Below are 23,534 nucleotides of genomic sequence, written 5' to 3' on the forward strand. Positions count from 1 at the left end.
TTTGGCTTTTGTAGTTGTATACAAATGTATAATTTATGGAATTATAATTCAGGTATGTTATAGTGCATTATTCAAGCATTTGTGATTTACTTTGCCTGTGATGAAATGAAAGGTGAAGTATAGAGATTACCATGTCTGTTTAGCATCATCACCGTTGTCTGCTAACAGTCTTGTGCCCACGATAACTCATTGTACTTTTTCTCAGCAAACTTGTTTTTATTATCAATCAATCTATAATCTCGGTGAATTTCAATGTTCATTACTAAAAATTTTTGGGGAAATTGGTGAAAATGTATCTACAAAATCAATCTGCATTGGTTTAACATTAGCTACTTTATACTAGTGTTTCTAGAATTTCACTTATAAGAATGCACTTGAAACCTATCTATTTACAATATATCCATAACACCTAATGGAACACACAGTCTTATACTGTTACTCTCCAAGGCATGGATTGCATTGGAATATTTGTGGAGGGAGTTTTGATACGATAATGAAAAGAATTTGCTTGAATATCATTATAACAAGTTGACTCATCCTTGTACTAACATGAGATCCCATTCTAATATCTGGGGTTCAAAAGGAAGAATATAGTTTTAAAACAGTCCTTGCTCTAAGATTTATTATTGTGAGTGAGTGAGTGAATGAATGTTTTGATGTGTTGTATAAATAATTTTTCTCCAGCCAAACTTTTAATATATATATATATATATATATATATATTAATGTTTGGGTAATTGTATACAATTCATGTTATATTCTGTAAGGGACATTGGCATTAACACAGTTTATCTTAAATTAATTGAAGGACAACATTTATTGATGATAGACATATTCTTGTTTATTCGTTGCTGATATTTATATCACTAGGTGTGACATCGATGATACTCTGGTGATATGCATTTCATAAATTCCGTATTAGTACAAGTGTGTGATATGGTATCGGAATATAAACAAATTGGAAATGATTTGAAACATGCACAAAATGTGGAGCACGGCAAAACAAAAGAAACATGTACCTGGTAAAACTATTGGCATGTAACAATTTTGTGCATTTTTGCCTGCCAAGAAGTTCCCATTTCCTCTCTCCAGCGTGTATCACCAGTTCGTATACATGCAATGATTCATACAATTTTCATGGGATTTCACCAACAGAAATAATGACAACTTTAAATTGGGCATAACCAAAAGTACATTAAATAATAATTATTTTATTAAACCTTAGTCAGCGAAATCGTTTACATACAAAGCATTATGTTTTTAAGACGAACAGACATGAAGTACACATTTGGTGGCAGCGTTAGTACACAGAACTGTGATAAATTTGAAATATTTGCTTGATGTGTTACAATACTTTGTAAATAAATGCATCTAGTTGAAATATATAAATCTGTGGCAGCACATTTCTGTTCAATATTAATAAATCTTGGTAAATCCTGACTAACTGGGGGATTCGTAACAGTAGCATTTATTTCCTTGTGTTTTTGGCTTACCACGCGATTTTCCAACCAATTTTCTGGCGCCGCTATTAAAACTTTCCAATCTAGGTTTATCACCTTTCTAAAATCTCCGACTTTTCACTACTCCAAATATCATTATAATCTTCCAGACAACATTCTCTACTTTCCAACCAACTCTTTTGACCTTCTGGAAACTTTGCGACCAGCTTTCTCAACTTTCTAGACCAGATTTCTTTTTTTTTGGATTGTTTTGACTTCCAAGCCAATTTTTATGACTTTTGAAACAATATTTAAGACGTTTTAGGCAACATTTCCCGATTCCCACTAAACTTTTCACTCAAATTTGTTCTTTCCTTCCAACAACTGACTGTCCTGACTTTCAAAGCCACTTTTCGGACTTATCAATTCAATTTCGACTTTTCAGTTAACATTTGCGACTTTCAAGACAACTTGTCCAACTTCACACCCAATTGTTTCATTTGTTATTCAAATGTCCTTGCCTTACCCATCTTTGCCTCCAATGTTGTCACGGAAGTTAGTTAACAATTTTAAAGTCAACCGTGAATTGTAAAAGTTGTGAGGAAATTGCATGAATAGTTGTGCAAGTTCATTGCAAAGTCGAAATCACTGGTAAGAAAGTCATAACATTTGCTCGGAAAGTGAAAACCTTGGTTGTAGGGAAGTTGCTTGTAACATTATAATGTCTGAAAAGTCGTTAAAGTCACATGGAAAGTTGGTAAAGTAGATGCAAAGTTATAAAATATGATTGTAAATAAAGTTGGTTGTGAAGCAGCAAAAGTATACTGCAATGATCTTACAATTGGTTAAAAAATTGTTAAATATGTTTAAATTCAGTGGGAAGTTGTGAAAATTGACAGCAAAGTCATTAAAGTAAGATCAAAAAGCTGTAAAAGTTACCTGGAATGTTGCGTGGGTTGTTTCACAAATTTACTGCAAAATTGCAAACGCTGTTGGAAAGACAATCGAAAATGTTTGTAAGAAAGTCACGAACGTTGCTTGGAAAGTTCTCGAAGTTAAGGGAAAGTTGTTAAAGTTGACTATATCATCAAAGTCAGTTGGAAAGTTATAAATGTTGTCTGGAAATTTAAAAAGTTGGGACAATCCCACGGAAGTTGGCTAGAAATTACTAAACGTTCCCAGGGAAATTATTAAGTTACGAGGAAAGTTGCTGAAGTTTACTTGCAAAGTCGTACACACTGGTTAGAATTTTGTAAATTTTGCCTGTAACGTTGTTACATTTGGTCTCCCAGAAAGGCACGTAAAAAGCTTACAAGTTCATTGACAAATTGTAAAAGTTTACTTCAAATTCGTAAACTTTAGTCGGAAAGTTGTGAAATTTGTCTAAACAGTTTCTCTAGAGTCATCTGATTTATATGGATAGTTGTAAACGTCAACTGTTGAACGATTACTGTGGGATTGTAATATTTGATTAAATTTGGTTTGACAATCGTAACAGTTGCATACTAAAACTTGTCTGAAAAGTCGAAAGCTCTGAGAAAAGTGTCAAAGTCGACTGCAAGTTGTACGAATTAAGTGCAAAGTCGTAAAGTTGATTGAAAGGCGTTCAAACTGATTGGAAAGTTGTCAAAGTTGTCTGTATAGTCGACAAAGTTACGTAGAAAAAATGACAGCAATGTTGTTGATTTCAACATTAAACAGTGGGCGGGAGGCCGCAAGTTTGATTGAAAAGTCATTAAAGTATTACGTGAAAAAGTGCTCACATCGTTTTATTCACATGTAATATTTAGAATTTCTTTTATTTTGTGTTATTTTAAAACAGTATTATATGTGATTTAAAACGAAAACAACGTTGTTCAATTTTCCAGGTATCAGTGACAACTTTCCAATAACGTTGCACAACTTTGCACACTGTTCTTTATAGATTACGGCCAAGTTATTTGGCCGGCCGATATAATGAGGCCTGCTAAAACAATGAGCGTTTCCAAGTCCTTTCGTCACCTTTTCAAACCATATGAGTGATCATATGACGGTCGCATTTCCAAGCAGTTTCATTAATTATCCTATAGCTTTTCAAAACTTTTCACAGCTTTGTAACCGGTTACCGTCAGCTTGTAGGACATTCCTCTAATAAAATGAGCGTTTCATGTCTTTTGGTCACTTTTTCGAACTTTCTACTACGCGATTCGATATAACAACGACGTCGGTCCAGGCAACTTTGCCAACATTGTTGTCCCTTTTCACAACTTTTCATGCAGTTTTGTAACATGTTCCGATCAGCTCCTATGACAGTAGGCTAGTAAAATGAGCGTTTTCCGGTCTGTTCTACCCGCTTTTCGAGCATTCAACTGCGTGAATTGATATGACAATGTCGATCGAATTTCCAAGCAATCGACTCTGCCAACTTCGTCTTCACTTTTCTTACGTTTGTGCGCTGTAATTACAGAAGCAACATTCAAATTTATACAACTACGTTCTGCACCAGAACGCCATTTACTTTGCCACGTGCTTTAAATTTCATTTTCATCGTATCAATATAACAATCATGAGAATTACATTCCATTTTGTCATTACACATAAACTATCAGCAATGAATGACCACCTGTTGTTGTGTTTTGAACATATAATATTAATCTTAATGTAACTTGTGTGAACCGTGCTCGGGCACCGTACGTGCCGCGATTTTGACATGAACGCAAATTATAAAGACATGTACGAGTGCTCGATACATTACGGGTTATGTGATATACATTAATTGCGTAATTCGACTATAGTGGTTTCAATACATTCGTTTTCTATAATAAATCTCTGACACATAAATTAATCCCAACAAACGATAAACATGTAATTTTTAATTCACCACACAATCCACGCAAATGTATTTTAATCTACCACACAAAGTTTTTTTAAAACTTAAATAAAGTGTGTCAATGGTTTTGATGTGCCTGCGTGCATTAGGTACGAAGGGATACAAGTCATCGCACTGCTTGCAATCGAACATGACGGAGTTCAATCTATTATAAAACACACATCAGAAAGATTGGATTATACTGAAAGCTCACATTGACAGCTCTGCAAAGAAGACGACGAAAGTTTTGACATATTTGAGAGGTAGCATCGATAAACGGCTAAAGAACATGCTTCATAGAACAACCTGTATACATGCTGCAGTAAGAAAATCCGTGCCAACAATTATAGACCCTTACTACGATGTCACGTTTATCACCCGAGAAATGCCAAACGTGAATACAGCCGACTGCAAGAACAAATCCCTGCAATTTTCGAAGCTGGTTAACAATGAATTGGGACGTTTGGTACAACAGTTATCACAATACTCCGTTAGTGCTTTACTAATGTATATTGTGACACTAGGTTACTCCATATTCAAACACGCCAACATTCAAAGCAATGATATTCATGGAAATCTCGCTCGATTCCTGAATTGTTTTCTTCTTATATATATAGAATAGAATAATGCTATATTAATACCGTAAAGAAAGAGTTAACATTTCTTTTTAGGTTTTCAGATTAATAAAGTAAATATTAAAAGTACATGAAATGTAAAAATTGATTTAAAAAGAACTCAAAATTGACGAACGACAAAAATACTACAGACAATTATTAATAATATAAGAAATATTAAAATACTGTGATATGTAAGTATATCTGTATGTAGCACAGAATATGTATAAAATATAAAAGAACATGACAAAATAAAAGAATTAGTCTTGTTTAGATTTAACTAAATATTTGCAAAGAGTGATAAGATGGTTTGTATTTGGTGACTGTAGTACAAGTTTAAATTGTTCTTTTTTGTTTAAGTTTTTGTAATCACTGTTAATTTCTTTAAGGATATTATAAATGTCATCTCTGTGTTCTGTGTACAGTTTACATTCTAGTAAATGATGTAATTCATCTTCTATCTCTTTACAGTGGGTGCATAATCTGTCTTTTATCAGTGTTTTTGGTTTTGTGTACCTTCCTGTTCTATAGCTAGTTTGTGACTACTTGTTCTAAATTGTGCTAGTATTTTGATGTAATGTCTGTTATCTATGTGTTTTATGTTCCATGTCTAGTGTGGTTTTGTATGTACTGTAAGTGCGCAGTTTTGCATCATCTCTTTTGTCATTGTTCCATGCGTTAGTGTAATATTCTCTGATTTAAATTATCAGTTATTGTATTGTTATATTATCTATATTACATTTAGTGTATATTTCTAAGTTGTCTTCTAATGACTTCAACCATGACCCCGGGTAATTATTTATCTCAATATATCAAATTGTTGGTCGGTGACATATGATGAAAAATTATATATTGTGTTTTACAATTAACATATTCATATCTAGAATTATTTAAAACTGGCGTTATTTATAGAGAGTTTTAATAACGGATGTGGACTATAGAAACCGCTGCTGAATTGAAAACTCACAGTGTAAATCGCAATTTTCGACTTAGCTTTAAACAAAGCAGCTCCCTGAACAAAGGAACGCAAAAAAGTGCGAGCGGCATGCACGGGACTTATGGCGATCCATTTTAGGCGTCGTTAGTCTTAGGTTTTTGAATACGGTTTGAATCGTTATACAGTCTACTGTAAATGTTGATTGTCTCAAGTAACAGTGAACTTTATTTGTTCCAACCATGGAGGTAATTTACCTTCATGTTCCAACACGCACGGCGAAGATCATGTGAGTGGTCATATGACCAAATGTGGACAATGGCGTAAGCACCAAGTCATGATCACAAGATGTTAATCACGTGACAAGCTGCCATTATTACGATTCAACACGCGTACGTACCCTTGCAAACATTAGGCCAGTAAGTTTGGTTCCACACATAGGGTTACAACTCGCTCTTCAGTGGTTTGTCTTTTAGGACGGCGTTACCACGTTCACGCCATTGACGCTTAAAAACGAACGACTAACCAGCGTTCCTCAACACCGCTTACTAACAGCTACTTCATAAATCAACCTAGTCTGCTAAATCTTATTTTCAGGCCTAGCCGGCATTATGGTGGACGAAAAACAGTCAATTGTAACGCCGAACGTTAATTATTCCGACCCTCCTCCACAATATCAAGGTGAAAGTCATCCTGGCACTAATGCTCCACTTTATCAAGCTCAGCAACCGTATCCAGGACAACCACGTTTTGGCCCCTCACCTCCTGTGTGTGTCATACAAGGTATGATATGTATTGTTGTTGTTGTTTATGTTATGGGTAAACTCTGGGGAGGGCGATGGCAATATTGGAAAAAAATGTGTGGGGGAATCTTGCAGGAATCAATAACAGAATAGAAATTTTCACACCTAAATCTTAGAAGAAAAATATGTTCATAAAATGGTAAAAAATACAGCAAATTCAACATGCAAAAACATATTAGCACAAAATTAAGTAAAGGAAAAATATTTCGCGAAGCTTTGCTATAATCGCACCCCTAAGTTTTTCTATTTATCCACCGCTTAGTTATGGTTTCTGAATTTGAAACGCGACGGTGTCCTCCCCTATATTGACTTAAGCTATTGCACCTCCCTGGTTGTACCTGCTGTATAACACACACATTGCAAAGTTTGTGTTAGAAATATATAAATTACCAGTGCATTCACTACGTTACATTTTTGTTCTATCCAGGTTCACAACAGTACTTGGACTTTCCTGCATGCGTACGTTGTGTCAGGTGCAATACTGACATTGTAACAGATATCCAATATAAACCTGGTGTTTTGACATGGATGAGTTGTGGAATTATTTGTTTAGTTGGGTAGGTATTATAAACCAAATAATTACTGTATTATTACCGTAACAGTAAATACATACTATTTTATCTCGTGTTAATTGCTCTACCAACACAGTCTCTCCACGACTACATAGATGAATTACGCTTTAAGTATGCAAAAGTACGCCTGAAGAATTATTCACACAACTTGCTTTTTATGTACAAAGCAATTATAATAAACACACTCTTTGGCTACATACTTTTACAATAAATGTAATCTACAATCGTAATAGAGAAAGTTCATCTGCCAGCAACGTGTATATCAAAGATGGATAAAATTATGATTTATTCTATTAAAAATATCTTCTTATCAGTACGCTCTCTAGTGGGAGAACGTCAGAAATGCACCGTCAGTTTTTGTTTCTAAAGAACGGTATCTAAAAAAATATGTAAATCCATAATTTTGATAATTCGATGTATTTCTCAATGTTTGATATTTTCGTCTTATTTTGTTTACCTGTGTATTAAATGTCAATCTAATATTTTTTAAGTATGACTATTTTATTTTGACATATTCATCTGTATTTGTTGTGTTTATCCTGATATATTTATTTCACAGCGGATGGATTGGATGTTTTCTCATCCCGTTTTGCATTAATGCATGCAAGGACGTCGTCCATACCTGCCCTAACTGTAAATGCGTTATCGGTAAATATGACAAACTACGCTGACGAATTGACCCGGGCCGGAACCGGAAGTTATATACATATGTTGTGACGTGTTTACTAGGACAGTATTATGGAAAGAAAGTATCATGAACACTGGGATAAAACCTCTGTATCCATCACACCACGTTGAATGTTTTCGTGTTTTTAATAAAAACATCTTCGGATTTTATCCTTGCAGAAAAATGATTAACCCATTATCTTATATTTCTTTGTTAATTTTGTGCCAAATATTTATTGAGATAGGTGACACAAGTTTTACTTTATGGATTATAAATATAGAATGATTTATAACGAAAAATATATTTATTCATAGCATATGTAAATGTCTAAACACGTTGAATTAGTTCATTACCTTTTGAAGTTGTTTCCTTCAGAAATGAACATTAATTATAGCCAAGGCTGTTACGCAATATATGATTCAGTTTCTTTTGGGGTTGCTTTCTGGGTTACACTATCATTGAAAAGAAAATACATGTACGTATTAAGTTAACATCCACATGAGATGTATGAGAAATACAAAGACAGAGCATAATGAATACTGTATAGATTTACATGATTAAAGACGCCATTTTGTTCTCTGGAAAGAACACAATCACTGTAGTAGCAAAGAATTATATTTTGTTACATTGTATAACAATGGAGATAATACGGAACTCATGGAGGTTTTATTATCACGCTTTTCATCAGAATACAAAAAACATCAACATTATTTATAGTAATTCAGTTCGTGTATTTATATTCGATGGTTTTTATTCCAAATAAAAGATGTATCTATTAATAGTGACATACTTATTTATCATTATTGTTTATTGCATTTTGGTTGTCACAAACAGTCAGTTATTCAGTTTATTTCTTTTCCATTCATAGTTCACGGTGTAGTTATTATTCCCGTACACATAATAGACTCCCATTTGTCTCTAAATCGTTATTATTGATATTAAGTCTATTATGATTTAAATCATCAATATAAAACCGCATATCGTGCATATATCCACTTATTTTTAAAATCCTTTCCCGGTGATCCTGAAAGTAGAGTTAAATTATCAAAATTTAAATTAACGTTATGTTGTTTGAAAAGATTTAAAAAAAAATACGTACGCATATCCTTCAATACTGACGATTTAAATCCAAATAGAACAGTATTTAGGGTTACGCAAAATGAAAATATATTCAAGAAATATTCAATAATATATCCCATGTATTTCAATATTACATACTAGTATTCTCGATTTTAAGTGGATTTAACACTTTCTTCTCGCTGGCGTCAAACGAGTTCCAAACACGTTTTCTTAAAACTCAGTAGTCGATATGGTATCTTAGCATATTTTCGAATATTCAATGGAAACAAACTGTTTCATTTGCTATTTCACCGTGGTAAATGACGGCATATCGTATTCTATATTATAGTATATATCAGTTTTTTAACAATGTGCACAAATGAACCTTTTTTCTAGTTTTGACAATTATTTTTACACCCTGTATTTAAGTATTCGTTCTAAGTACATTATACCCGATGCTCACATTTAATTAATTCGAGTATACCAACTTGTTCTGAAATAATTTAATATTACATTTTCAAAAAAGACGAACATCCCAACACGATTGAGTAACGTGATAACGACAGGTGATTACCATATTTGTAATGACGTCACTGAACAACGGCCCCTTCACAATCATATACTGGTTTTGATATCTTTTTTTTTATTAAATTTTATTCTCGTATAAAAGAAAGCAGATCACCGCGACACGGTCTATCGGGGTAAATACAAGAGGACTATAGTGAGCGGCTTGCGACAAATGGGTGCTTGAGATCGTGACTTGATCACGTGATTAGCACGAATTATCGCCAGAGGTGGAAATGGTGCACGGGACGTCACGGTGAAAATAGTGAGTATTTCTCTCCCTCTGTGACACTATTACGTCGACCAAATTAATTAATACATAGATAGTAATGAGATTATGGTAATGATAAACACTTACGTAATACAGTACAGTCCATTGTGATTGTAATTGCGTGAACAAATTGCTTCGACTATGCACCAACAGCTTATATTGTGTTACAAAATTACTCTCAGTGCAACAATTGTATTCTCTTCATCTTGATAAATATTTATTAATTTCAATTCCAGCCAATCAACAAGCACAGTGCACAAGAACGTAATTTGAATATGTTCCAATGTTTTTCAATCTGGCAAAAGAAACCTCTCGTTTCTAATCTATGAAATTTTATTATATAAGTCAACAGTGATAAACAGATAAGAGGGGTTAAAAAGAATGGGGCACAGATTTGTGATTATTTAATAAACAAATCACATAAGTTGTTCCAACTCCCGGTGACTTCATCCCAGAGACTGATAGGAATGTGCCTTTAACTTTCCATTCTGAAGATTAAGAATCACCTTGAACTGAAAATTCTGTTCTTGTAGGACACAATAGCGCTTGTCTGACTCGGATTAAGTTGATACATTGCTTTCACTCGCTTAATATATTTAGAAACTATTACAAATTATTTCATTGCTATGAAATCGGTCGTAAATAGCAAATCCGCCGTAAATGACAGTCAATGGAGTCCCAAAAAATATATACTAGTAACTTAAAGCGGGGGAGTCGTCACCTGCGCATGCGTCAGATGCCCATAGCGTGTCATTGCTTACGAACAAGCGTAAAAATATATAACTTAGAGCGGGGAGTCGTCACCTGCGCATGCGTCATATGACCACAGCGTGTCATTGTTTACGAACATGAGCCTTTCCGTTTTTAGTGTGTGTTGTTATCGTTGCTTGGGGCTCAATTCCCGCGCGTGCACAGGTGACGACCCTCTCGATTTAAATATTAAGTTTTCAGAAAAGACGAACATCCCAACACTATTCAGTCACGAATCACACGTGCATGTTATTCGGAGTTCGCCTGAAAGTCACTCACTACGGATTATGGCAGCCAAACGAGTTTCGAATAGAGTATTCTTCCAATTTTATTTATTTATTTATTTATTTATTAAACAGGTTTCCCCAATTACAGGCACTCATAAAATACAAATACAAACAAATTTACGAAAATAATATAAAATAAAAAGAAAGACCCAAAGCTCAACTTATGACATTTAAAACAGATGTCTTAAAAGAAGATAGACTCGTAAACATGTCTACTGAACCAGCAATATAAATACAATTTAACAAGTCACGACATCGAGGGATAAAAAAATATTTTCTGAGATTACTGTCACAGCGACAAAGAGGTAGTTTGAAGGGATATACGGAGCGGAGATTTCTGGAGGGAGCATAAAAAGGAATGTTGGAAATAGTGTAGGGAGAATCAAAAATATTAAGGCATTTATGCCAAAAGATGGAGTCAAGATAATTTCTACGACTCTCAAGTGACAATAAATTAAAACGAAAACATAATTCATTATACTGTGACGATCCAAATGGGCGAGAAGTAAGATAACATAAGTGTTTGACAAACTTTAGTTGGACCCGCTCAACTTTACCAACCAGGTATTTTTGATGTGGTGACCAGATTTGAGTACAGTATTCAAGACGACTTCTAATTAACGAAATATACAAACTGCGTAGACATATAATACTGGTAAATTGTCTACATGTGCGCTTTATTAGACTTAGCATTTTGTATGCTTTTGTCACAATAGTGCCAACATGAGCGGACCAACTAAGGTTATCCATCATTATGACACCAAGGTCTTTAACTTGATCGACACGTTCAATCGGCAAACCATCTATCTTATAATTGTGATAGAGACTCGAGCGTTTCTTAGTGAACGAGATAACGTTACACTTCTGGGGATTTAGCTTGAGAAACCAATCCTTACACCAATCATGGAGCTTATTTAAATCATTATGGAGGGTGAAACAGTCTGTAACATTTATGATAGATTTATAAAGTTTTGTATCTTCGGCATAGGTTGAGCAGTATGATGAACTTATGTGATCGGGGAGATCGTTCACACACATAATAAAGAGTACTGGTTCCAAAACGGAGCCCTGTGGCACTCTAGATGATACCTGCTCATTCCGCGAGCACATAATTCAATGACGCATTTGTTAAAATATAGTTGACTAACTTAATAACCCCAGGTTTTGCGTTTAGTTCTGTTTTTGTGTCTTTAACTGTAGACAAAATGATTTTGTTGTGTATATGTTTATTGAACGCCACGATAGTATATGCGTGATTTGAGATTCCACGATGCGAACTTGTTTATTGTGATCAGTTTTATTGGTATATTCGAAATATATTTATTGAGGGCGCTATAACGAGCTTGCTTTGGGTACTCAATTCTTGACAAAGATATTTAATGAAGGGTAGTCTTCTCTCTTCTTTTTATTTTTGAAGAGCAAACATTCCCCAACATTTTTAATAAATGTTAAATCTATATCTAGGTATTAATCCATTATATATATTGTAAGCTACATAGATTAGTGAAATGGCGCAACATATGTATTGACTTTGAACACGCCTCCCTAACAGAAAATGATTATTTGTTTGTCCCAAATGTTCACATTAGATGTGACCCACATTTTCGGAATACCTGAACATTGTTTATACCGACTATAAAGTAAGACGAACCTGTATTTTGTTTTCTGTAGATGTAGTGTTTAACCGATAACGAATGGTAGAAATAATGAAAACCGAAATAAGTTAGTGACACACAACAACATATTCGTTCAATGTAACAATGGCGTTTATGTACAGTGATAGATTCGGTCCGTACAATAACAATCACTGCACTGATTATCATTACTGGACATTTCTCTTACTATTTCAATATGTTATTTATTGTTACATGAATCAGATAACAATAATTCATTCACTCATTCGTTTGCGAGAATACAATGTACACAATTGTTTACACAGACAGGTAGTTTAATCAGATATTTATTCATTTATTAGCAAATATATATTAACATAAAACAAATATGACACATACATGTACTTGTGTAAAATAATTTAACCTTTGAAAATTTTCACAGATTTCTTGACTTTTTTTCGACATAGAGGGCAGTATTTCACTCTACTTGCACACCGAGTACACATACACAGGTGTTTGCAAGGCACAGTCACTATGTCTCTTTTCCGTTCCATGCACACGATACAACAATCGCCATCAACGGTCAACTTATCGTCACCGTCTTCCTCGTCTTCGTCTGAGGTGGCGCTGTCTGTCAGTCTTTCCAGGCACGATTCGAGAGAAAGGATCTTGACTTGAAGTAGTTCGATTTCCCTCCATAACTTCTGGTTTTCTTCTGTCAAGTAATGTTTGTCGCTCTTAAGTGCAACGATCATATCACGAAAGTGATCCGATTCTTGGATCAATGCTTCGTTGGCTGATGTTTCCATGGTAACGGACGTTGCTAGCTGCTCGCAGCGTGTTTTATTCTGCTCACAGTCTACGCGAAGTTGATAGTATGATGCAATCATAACACAGAGTGACGTCACGCTGATCGACAGCAACGAATAGAGCAGTACTTCGATTAGGGACTCTTCTACCCAATATGGTAGCGCCAAATACAGAATAACAGCCAGCGTAAAAGCATAACCCACATTAACAGCAATTGTTTTCAGTCGATTCCTCCATTCCCAATGACAAGCTGACGGCATCTGGGCCACCTTGTTAATCTCTGCTAAGTTGTCGTCACAGTTGGTTATCTTTGTCATGTCATATTGGTGATAATCATCCGCCATCTTATTGTATGTGGTTTCCATAGTAACAAAGTAGGGGGTTCTGAAATATAAAATACGATACACGTATGAATACGAGCGTTATAGCGCCACCATAATATTGTCAAGAATAGTAGTACACAAATGTAGTACAGAACGGATTATTTCATTTTATGCTGCGAAGTGTTCCAGGTAATTAAACACATTTAGTATACAATATTTGAACGAAATTGGAATCGAATGAGTAAGAGGGTGTGCAAACCGTTTGTGGTATGTGACATGACACGTGCTTTACAAACTGTCGTACAGAATTTTACATTTCCGTCTTAGCGACTGCAATGAAACTTTTTAAAACAGTATAGCCCGTAATTACACGTACATACACATCGCATCGACAGTTACACGCTACATAAGTTACACGCCAAATAAACTGAATCAAACACGACCCATGTCCTCGTACCGTGTTTTACGGGTTTCTCACCGTGTATTTCAATAAAGGACCCACCTTAAATTTAAATATATACGATGTCAGAACTGGAGGTGTGTTGTTATTGTTGACTTAACGGAGGCAAGAGTTGAATGATGTGACCGGAGTAAGTCCATATATTTATACTAGTTGTTGTCACACGTCCCGAAATATGTGTTAAAGTCCGTTGTCGTCCTTATTCGCCCTCGAAGTTTCCACCCAACAAAGTGTTAGATCCACTTCACAGTGGTAATTAGTATCGCCCCACCCAGGGAGACGGGACGTTTTGGAACAATAGACGTGTTACATAAACTTCACCACCAGTTTACACACTTTTAATATTTGATTAATTTATGCAGCACCTAACAATAGAGGGCGGAACACCACTCTTCGAAAATAATACAATTGTTGCGTAAGAATAAATCATCGTCACAACATTAAATTGAGAACTGTTGAAAAATTACTACTGTGTATATCAAACAACATCAAGGTTCAAAGTTGGTGATAAATGTTATTAATATGATTTGGAAATTTATATGGTTCTAGTATCTTTCCAAGAAAATTTCTGTATATTTCCGTTAAATTGATGAATGATGATATAAAGTGTGTAACGGTCGTATCGTGTTTAGATATCGCACAAACTCGGATTAAGTTGATACATTGCTTTCACTCGTTTAATATATTTAGTAACTATTACAAATAATTGCATTGCTATGAAATCGGTCGTAAATGACAACTTAACATAGTCGATTTGGTATCTTAGCTTATCGTTGAATATTCAATGGCAAACAAACAGTTACATTTGGTTTTTATTTTGCTTTTTTACCATGGTGATGGACGGTCAATCGTATTCTATACAGTATGTATATATCGTTTTTTTTTAACAATATAACTTTTTCTAGTTTTGATAATTATTTTTACACTCCGTATTTAGGTAATCGTGGAAGTCTTGAATACATTATACTGATTGCCCGACATTTAATTAATTGGCCTATACCAACTTGTCGAAAAGGCAACGGCATATCTGAAATAGATACATATTAGAGTACGCCGCGATAGTGAATGCGTGATTTGAGATTCCAGGATGCAACAGAGAATACAAAGTGGGGATACAACTGTGAATAGTTGTCCATGGTGACGCATGATAGCAACAGGTGTTTACCATATTTGTAATGACGTCACTGAACAACGGCCTCTTCACAATCATACACTGGGGTTGATATGTTTTTTATTAACTTTTATCCTCGAATAACAGACAGGAGGTCATCGTGTCTACCGGGGTGAATATAAGAGGACTATAGTAAGCGACTTGTGACAAATGGGTGCTTCATGAGATCGTAACTTGATCACGTGGTTGTAACTATCTACCTTTCGCTAGAGGTGGGAATGGTGCATGGGACGTGAACATAGCGAGACTTTCTCACCTTGTGTAGCACTATTACGTCGACCAAATGAAATTAACACATGAATAGTAATGAAATTATGGTAATAAACACATACGTCACACTGTACGGTCCATTGTAATTGTAATTGCGTCACGGTGAACAAATTGCTTCGACTATGTACCAACGGCTTATACTGTGTTACAATACTCCTCTCAGTGCAACAATTGTATTCTCTCCACCTTGATAAATATTTATAAATTTCAACTGCAGTTGACTCTAAACAGCCAATCAACAAGCACAGTGCGTTGAATACGTTCCAATGTTTTTCATCGGGTAAAAGAAACCATTCGTTTCTATTCAGATGAAATTATATTATATAAGTTGATGGCGCTAAACAGATAAGAGGGATTAAAAAGAATGAGACACTCATTTGAGATTATTTAATAAACAAAATGCTGCAGAAACATTTAACTTCGCGGTTTTGAGCTGTCCAAGTATTTCGCGGTGTTTAAATTTCGCGGATTGTCGAAAAATAAAACAAAGGGTCACATCACATGAAGCAGTCAGTCAACGTCTTGTTGATTTCCGACACGTGTAGCCTCCAATAGAACATTTATTTTCTGCACGCCTATCAGTATTACACAACACCTATTTGCAGCTCATTGCAGTCTGGCATCTATTTACTGTATCCTTTATTTTAAATACTAAGTAAATAACGTGTTTGCAGACGGTCTAGAAAGTTATACAAAACTAGCATCCTTTGAAAACATAAGTGTTAACCATCGATCAACGGAAAAATGTCCATACAAATCGATCAGTGGTTCATCCAAAAAAAATATCATTTGATGACAAAAAATACTCATATATTTAATGTAATATGCATTAATTTTTTTGGTAAGTAATACCGAAAGTATATTCTGAAAGATGTTTCAAATAAAAACAAACACATCTGCATTGCTAAATAGCAAATGATCACGGTAGCGCAATCCGGTCATGCTGCGTTTGACAATTGTTGATTATTACTATAGTATCATAAGTTGTTCCAACTCCCGGTGACTTCATCCCAGAGACTGATAGGAATGTGCCTTTAATTCTCCATACTGAAGATTAAGATTTACCTTAAACTGATAATGATGTTCTTGTAGGACACAATAGAATTTGTCTGAATAAAAATTAAAAACACGAATAATTACGCATATGTTGATGAAGCAAAAAACAACCGCACGCATGCGTAGAGAATTTCATTGTTTCGTCAAATGAAAACGCAAGGTAGATCGACAGGTTCGGTAACCTGTGCAATAAAAATACTATGTAGGGCTAAATATGGCTGTCACGAAATTTTTTTAAAATTTGAATATTAAATTAGTTATCAATAGAATTGTGTGATTACATGGAAGCCCATGGAAAATAATCCAAAATGGCCGTATTTGAAAATTATTTTGCATAATTATGTTTTCTTAAAAACACGTCTTTCTTTCTCCTGAAATGTTTAAGTATGAATGACTTGCATATATGTTAATAGTAACCACTTAAACATTTTGAATAATTTACTGTGATCTTTTTTCTGTGTTTTAATTGTAGTGAACTACCTTAAACCTTTTCGGTTTATGATAAATTACGGTAAAATGTATTCATAAACATACAATCGACAACACAAAAAAATATATATTTTCGTGCATATTGCATTTATAAAGAATGACGAACATGTATTTTGTTTTCTGTAGATGTAGTGTATATCGATAAAGAATGGTAGAAATAATGGAAACCGAAATAAGCTAGCAACACGCAACAAAACAATCGTTCAATGTAACAATGGAGTTTATGTACACTGATAGATTCAGTCCGTACAATAACAATCACTGCACAGATTACCATTACTGGACATTTCTCTTACTATTTCAATATGTTATTTATTGTTACATGAATCAGATAGCAATAATTCATCCATTCATTCGTTTGCGAGAATACAATGTACACAATTGTTTACACAGACAGGTTGTTTAATCAGATATTTATTCATTTATTAGCAAATATACGTGATAACGACAGGTGTTTACCATATTTGTAATGACGTCACTGAACAACGGCCCCTTCACAATCATACACTGGTTTTGATATGTTTTTTTTTAATTTTATTCTCGTATAAAAGAAAGGAGATCACCGCGACACGGTCTATCGGGGTGAATATAAGAAGACTATAGTGAGCGACTTGTGACAAATGGGTGCTTGAGATCGTGACTTGATCACGTGATTATCACGAATTATCGCCAGAGGTGGGAATGGTGCATGGGACGTGAAATTAGCGAGACTTTCTCTCCCTGTGTGGCACTATTACGTCGACCAAATGAAATTAACACATGAATAGTAATGAGATTATGGTAATAAACACATATGTCACACAGTACAATCCATTATGATTGTAATTGCGTCACGGTGAACAAATTGCTTCGACTAAGCACCAACAGCTTATATTGTGTTACAAAATTACTCTCAGTGCAACAATTGTATTCTCTTCATCTTGATAAATATTTATTAATTTCAATTCCAGCCAATCAACAAGCACAGTGCACAACAACGTAATTTGAATATGTTCCAATGTTTTTCATTCTGGAAAAAGAAATCTTTTGTTTCTAATCTATGAAATTATATTATAAAAGTTAACAGTGATAAACAGATAAGAGGGGTTAAAAAGAAAGGGTCACAGATTTGTGATTATTTAATAGACAAATCACATAAGTTGTTCCAACTCCCGGTGACAACATCCCAGAGACTGATAGAAATGTGCCTTTAACTCTCCATTCTGAAGATTAAGAATCACCTTAAACTGAAAATTCTGTTCTTGTAGGACACAATAGCGCTTGTCTGACTCGGATTAAGTTGATACATTGCTTTCACTCGCTTAATATATTTAGAAACTATTACAAATTATTTCATTGCTATGAAATCGGTCGTAAATAGCAAATCCGCCGTAAATGACAGTCAATGGAGTCCCAAAAAATATATACTAGTAACTTAAAGCGGGGGAGTCGTCACCTGCGCATGCGTCAGATGAACATAGCGTTTCATTGTTTACAAACATGCGTCTACCCATGAGCCTTTCCGTTTTTAGCGTGTGTTGTTATCGTCGCTTGGGGCTCAATTCCCGCGCGTGCGAAGGCGCTGACCCTCCCGCTTTAAATATTAAATTTATTTATTTGAGTTACCAACAGGTTTCCCCAATTACAGGCACTCATAAAATACAAATACAAACAAATTTACGAAAATAATATAAAATAAAAAGAAAGACCCAAAGCTCAACTTATGACATTTAAAACAGATGTCTTAAAAGAAGATAGACTCGTAAACATGTCTACTGAACCAGCAATATAAATACAATTTAACAAGTCACGACATCGAGGGATAAAAAAATATTTTCTGAGATTACTGTCACAGCGACAAAGAGGTAGTTTGAAGGGATATACGGAGCGGAGATTTCTGGAGGGAGCATAAAAAGGAATGTTGGAAATAGTGTAGGGAGAATCAAAAATATTAAGGCATTTATGCCAAAAGATGGAGTCAAGATAATTTCTACGACTCTCAAGTGACAATAAATTAAAACGAAAACATAATTCATGATACTGTGACGATCCAAATGGGCGAGAAGTAAGATAACATAAGTGTTTGACAAACTTTAGTTGGACCCGCTCAACTTTACCAACCAGGTATTTTTGATGTGGTGACCAGATTTGAGTACAGTATTCAAGACGACTTCTAATTAACGAAATATACAAACTGCGTAGACATATAATACTGGTAAATTGTCTACATGTGCGCTTTATTAGACTTAGCATTTTGTATGCTTTTGTCACAATAGTGCTAACATGAGCGGACCAACTAAGGTTATGACACCAAGGTCTTTAACTTGATCGATACGTTCAATCGGCAAACCATCTATCTTATAATTGTGATAGAGAGTCGAGCGTTTCTTAGTGAACGAGATAACGTTACACTTCTGGGGATTTAGCTTCAGAAACCAATCCTTACACCAATCATGGAGCTTATTTAAATCATTATGGAGGGTGAAAAAGTCTGTAACATTTATGATAGATTTATAAAGTTTTGTATCTTCGGCATAGGTTGAGCAGTATGATGAACTTATGTGATCGGGGAGATCGTTCACACACATAATAAAGAGTACTGGTTCCAAAACGGAGCCCTGTGGCACTCTAGATGATACCTGCTCATTCCGCGAGCACATAATTCAATGACGCATTTGTTAAAATATAGTTGACCCACTTAATAACCCCAGGTTTTGCGTTTAGTTCTGTTTTTGTGTCTTTAACTGTAGACAAAATGATTTTGTTGTGTATATGTTTATTGAACGCCACGACAGTATATGCGTGATTTGAGATTCCACGATGCGAACTTGTTTATTGTGATCAGTTTTATTGGTATATTCGAAATACATTTATTGAGGGCGCTATAACGAGCTTGCTTTGGGTACTCAATTCTTGACAAACATGTTTAATGAAGGGTAGTCTTCTCTCTTCTTTTTATTTTTGAAGAGCAAACATTCCCCAACATTTTATTAATCCATTATATATATTGTGAGCTACGTAGATTAGTGAAATGGCGCAACATATGTATTGACTTCGAACACGCCTTCCTAACAGGAAATTATTATTTGTTTGTCCCAAATGTAGATGTAGTGTTTAACCGATAAAGAATGGTAGAAATAATGAAACCGAAAAACTAGTGACACGCAACAACATATTGTAACAAAATATATGTTGCCCGTAACTCGAAGTTCTGTTAATTGAACATTGAGTTATAATTTGGGCGTGGTTTCACAAAAGTGGGCGTGGTCATTTCTGTAACTGGATGTTCGTAACTCGATGTCCGTAACTCGAACAATTTGACATCTCCGTTTTCTAATACGAATATACACTGATAGATTCGGTCCGTACAATAACAATCACTGCACAGATTACCATTACTGGACATTTCTCTTACTATTTCAATATGTTATTTATTGTTACATGAATCAGATAGCAATAATTCATTCACTCATTCGTTTGCGAGAATACAATGTACACAATTGTTTATATAGACAGGTAGTTTATTCACTTATTTATTCATTTATTGGAAAATATATATTAACACAAAACAAATATAATAACACGTGCATGTACTTGTGTAAAATAATTTAACCTTTGAAAATTTTCACAGATTTCTTGACTTTCTTTCGACATAGAGGGCAGTATTTCACTCTACTTGCACATCGAGTACACATACACAGGTGTTTGCAAGGCACTGTCACTATGTCTCTTTCCCGTTCCATGCACACGATACAACAATCGCCATCAACGGTCAACTTATCGTCACCGTCTTCCTCGTCTTCGTCTGAGGTGGCGCTGTCTGTCAGTCTTTCCAGGCATGATTCGAGAGAAAGGATCTGGACTTGAAGTAGTTCGATTTTTCTCCATAACTTCTGGTTTTCTTCTGTCAAGTAATGTTTGTCGGTCTTAAGTGCAACGATCATATCACGAAAGTGATCCGATTCTTGAATCAATGCTTCGTTGGCTGATTTTTCCATGGTAACGGACGTTGCTAGCTGCTCGCAGCGTGTTTTATTCTGCTCACAGTCTACGCGAAGTTGATAGTATGATGCAATCATAACACAGAGTGACGTCACGCTGATCGACAGGAACGAATAGAGCAGTACTTCGAGTAGGGACTCTTCTACCCAATATGGTAGCGCCAAATACAGAATAACAGCCAGCGTAAAAGCATAACCCACATTAACAGCAATTGTTTTCAGTCGATTCCTCCATTCCCAATGACAAGCTGACGGCATCTGGGCCACCTTCTTAATCTCTGCTAAGTTGTCGTCACAGTTGGTTATCTTTGTCATGTCATATTGGTGATAATCATCCGCCATCTTATTGTATGTGGTTTCCATAGTAACAAAGTAGGGGGTTCTGAAATATAAAATACGATACACGTATGAATACAAGCGTTATAGCGCCACCATAATATTGTCAAGAATAGTAGTACACAAATGTAGTACAGAACGGATTATTTCATTTTATGCTGCGAAGTGTTCCAGGTAATTAAACACATTTAGTATACAATATTTGAACAAAATTGGAATCGAATGAGTAAGAAGGTGTGCAAACCGTTTGTGGTATGTGACATGACACGTGCTTTACAAACTGTCGTGCACAATTTTACATTTCCGTCTTAGCGACTGCAATGAAACTTTTTAATTTAATTTATGCAGCACCTAATAATAGAGGGCGGGACACCATTCTTCGAAAATAATACAATTGTTGAGTAAGAATAAATCATCGTCACAACATTAAATTGAAAACAGTTGAAATAATTACTAGTATTACTGTGTATATCAAACAACATCAAGGTTCAAAGTTGGTGATAAATGTATGTAATATGATTTAGAAATTTATATGGTTCTAGTATCTTTCCAAGAAAATTTCCGTATATATTTTTAAATTGATGAATGATGATATAAAGTGAGTAACGGTCGTATCGTGCTTAGATATCGCACTAACTCGGATTAAGTTGATACATTGCTTTCACTCGTTTAATATATTTAGTAACTATTACAAATAATTGCATTGCTATGAAATCGGTCGTAAATGACAACTTAACATAGTCGATATGGTATCTTAGCTTATCGTTGAATATTCAATGGCAAACAAACTGTTACATTTGGTTTTTATTTTGCTATTTTACCATGGTGATGGACGGTCAATCGTATTCTATATAGTATGTATATATCGTTTTTTTAACAATATAACTTTTTCTAGTTTTGATAATTATTTCAGTTTTACACTCCGTATTTAGGTAATCGTGGAAGTTTTGAATACATTATACTGATTGCTCGACATTTAATTAATTGGCGTATACCAACTTGTCGAAAAGGCAACGGCATATCTGAAATAGATACATATTAGAATACGCCGCGATAGTGTATGCGTGATTTGAGATTCCAGGATGCTACAGAGAATACAAAGTGGGGATACAACTGTGAATAGTTGCCCATGGTGACACATGATAGCGACAGGTGTTTACCATATTTGTAATGACGTCACTGAACAACGGACCCTTCACAATCATACACTGGGGTTGATATGTTTTTTATTAACTTTTATCCTCGAATAACAGACAGGAGGTCATCGTGTCTACCGGGGTGAATATAAGAGGACTATAGTAAGCGACTTGTGACAAATGGGTGCTTCATGAGATCGTAACTTGATCACGTGGTTGTAACTATCTACCTTTCGCTAGAGGTGGGAATGGTGCATGGGACGTGAAAATAGCGAGACTTTCTCACCCTGTGTAGCACTATTACGTCGACCAAATCAAATTAACACATGAATAATAATGAGATTATGGTAATAAACACATACGTCATACAGTACGGTCCATTGTAATTGTAATTGCGTCACGGTGAACAAATTGCTTCGACTAAGTATCAACGGCTTATACTGTGTTACAATACTCCTCTCAGTGCAACAATTGTATTCTCTCCACCTTGATAAATATTTAAAAATTTCAACTGCAGTTGACTCTAAACAGCCAATCAACAAGCACAGTGCGTTGAATACGTTCCAATGTTTTTCATCGGGTAAAAGAAACCATTAGTTTCTATTCAGATGAAATTATATTATATAAGTTGATGGCGCTAAACAGATAAGAGGGATTAAAAAGAATGAGACACTCATTTGAGATTATTTAATAAACAAAATGCTGCAGAAACATTTAACTTCGCGGTTTTGAGCTGTCCAAGTATTTCGCGGTGTTTAAATTTCGCGGATTGTCGAAAAATAAAACAAAGGGTCACATCACATGAAGCAGTCAGTCAACGTCTTGTTGATTTCCGACACGTGTAGCCTCCAACAGAACATTTATTTTCTGCACGCCTATCAGTATTACACAACAACTATTTGCAGCTCATTGCAGTCTGGCATCTATTTACTGTATCCTTTATATTAAATACTAAGTAAATAACGTGTTTGCAGACGGTCTAGAAAGTTATACAAAACTAGCATCCTTTGAAAACATAAGTGTTAACCGTCGATCAACGGAAAAATGTCCATACAAATCGATCAGTGGTTCATCAAAAAAAA

The 23,534-nt window shown here is 35.0% G+C and overlaps 1 protein-coding gene across 2 annotated transcripts; it reads left to right on the plus strand.

The window, feature by feature from the left end:
- The first annotated feature begins 6,200 nt into the window (after positions 1 to 6,200).
- Positions 6,201 to 8,662, plus strand: LOC100373750 (lipopolysaccharide-induced tumor necrosis factor-alpha factor homolog). 2 transcript variants are annotated; one of them, XM_085503579.1, is made up of 4 exons: positions 6,201 to 6,254; positions 6,433 to 6,618; positions 7,066 to 7,195; positions 7,770 to 8,662. In XM_085503579.1, exons 2-4 carry the CDS (start codon positions 6,447 to 6,449, stop codon positions 7,879 to 7,881), a joined length of 414 nt encoding a protein of 137 aa, XP_085359705.1. In that variant the 5' UTR covers positions 6,201 to 6,254; positions 6,433 to 6,446; the 3' UTR covers positions 7,882 to 8,662. The 2 variants fall into 2 exon arrangements, with proteins under 2 accessions (XP_085359705.1, XP_002742164.2); XM_002742118.4 differs by having other exon boundaries at positions 6,214 to 6,618.
- The last annotated feature ends 14,872 nt before the right edge of the window (positions 8,663 to 23,534 follow it).

This window comes from Saccoglossus kowalevskii, chromosome 9 (assembly GCF_978046115.1).
Source record: "Saccoglossus kowalevskii chromosome 9, keSacKowa6.1, whole genome shotgun sequence".
NCBI classification, from domain to species: domain Eukaryota; kingdom Metazoa; phylum Hemichordata; class Enteropneusta; family Harrimaniidae; genus Saccoglossus; species Saccoglossus kowalevskii.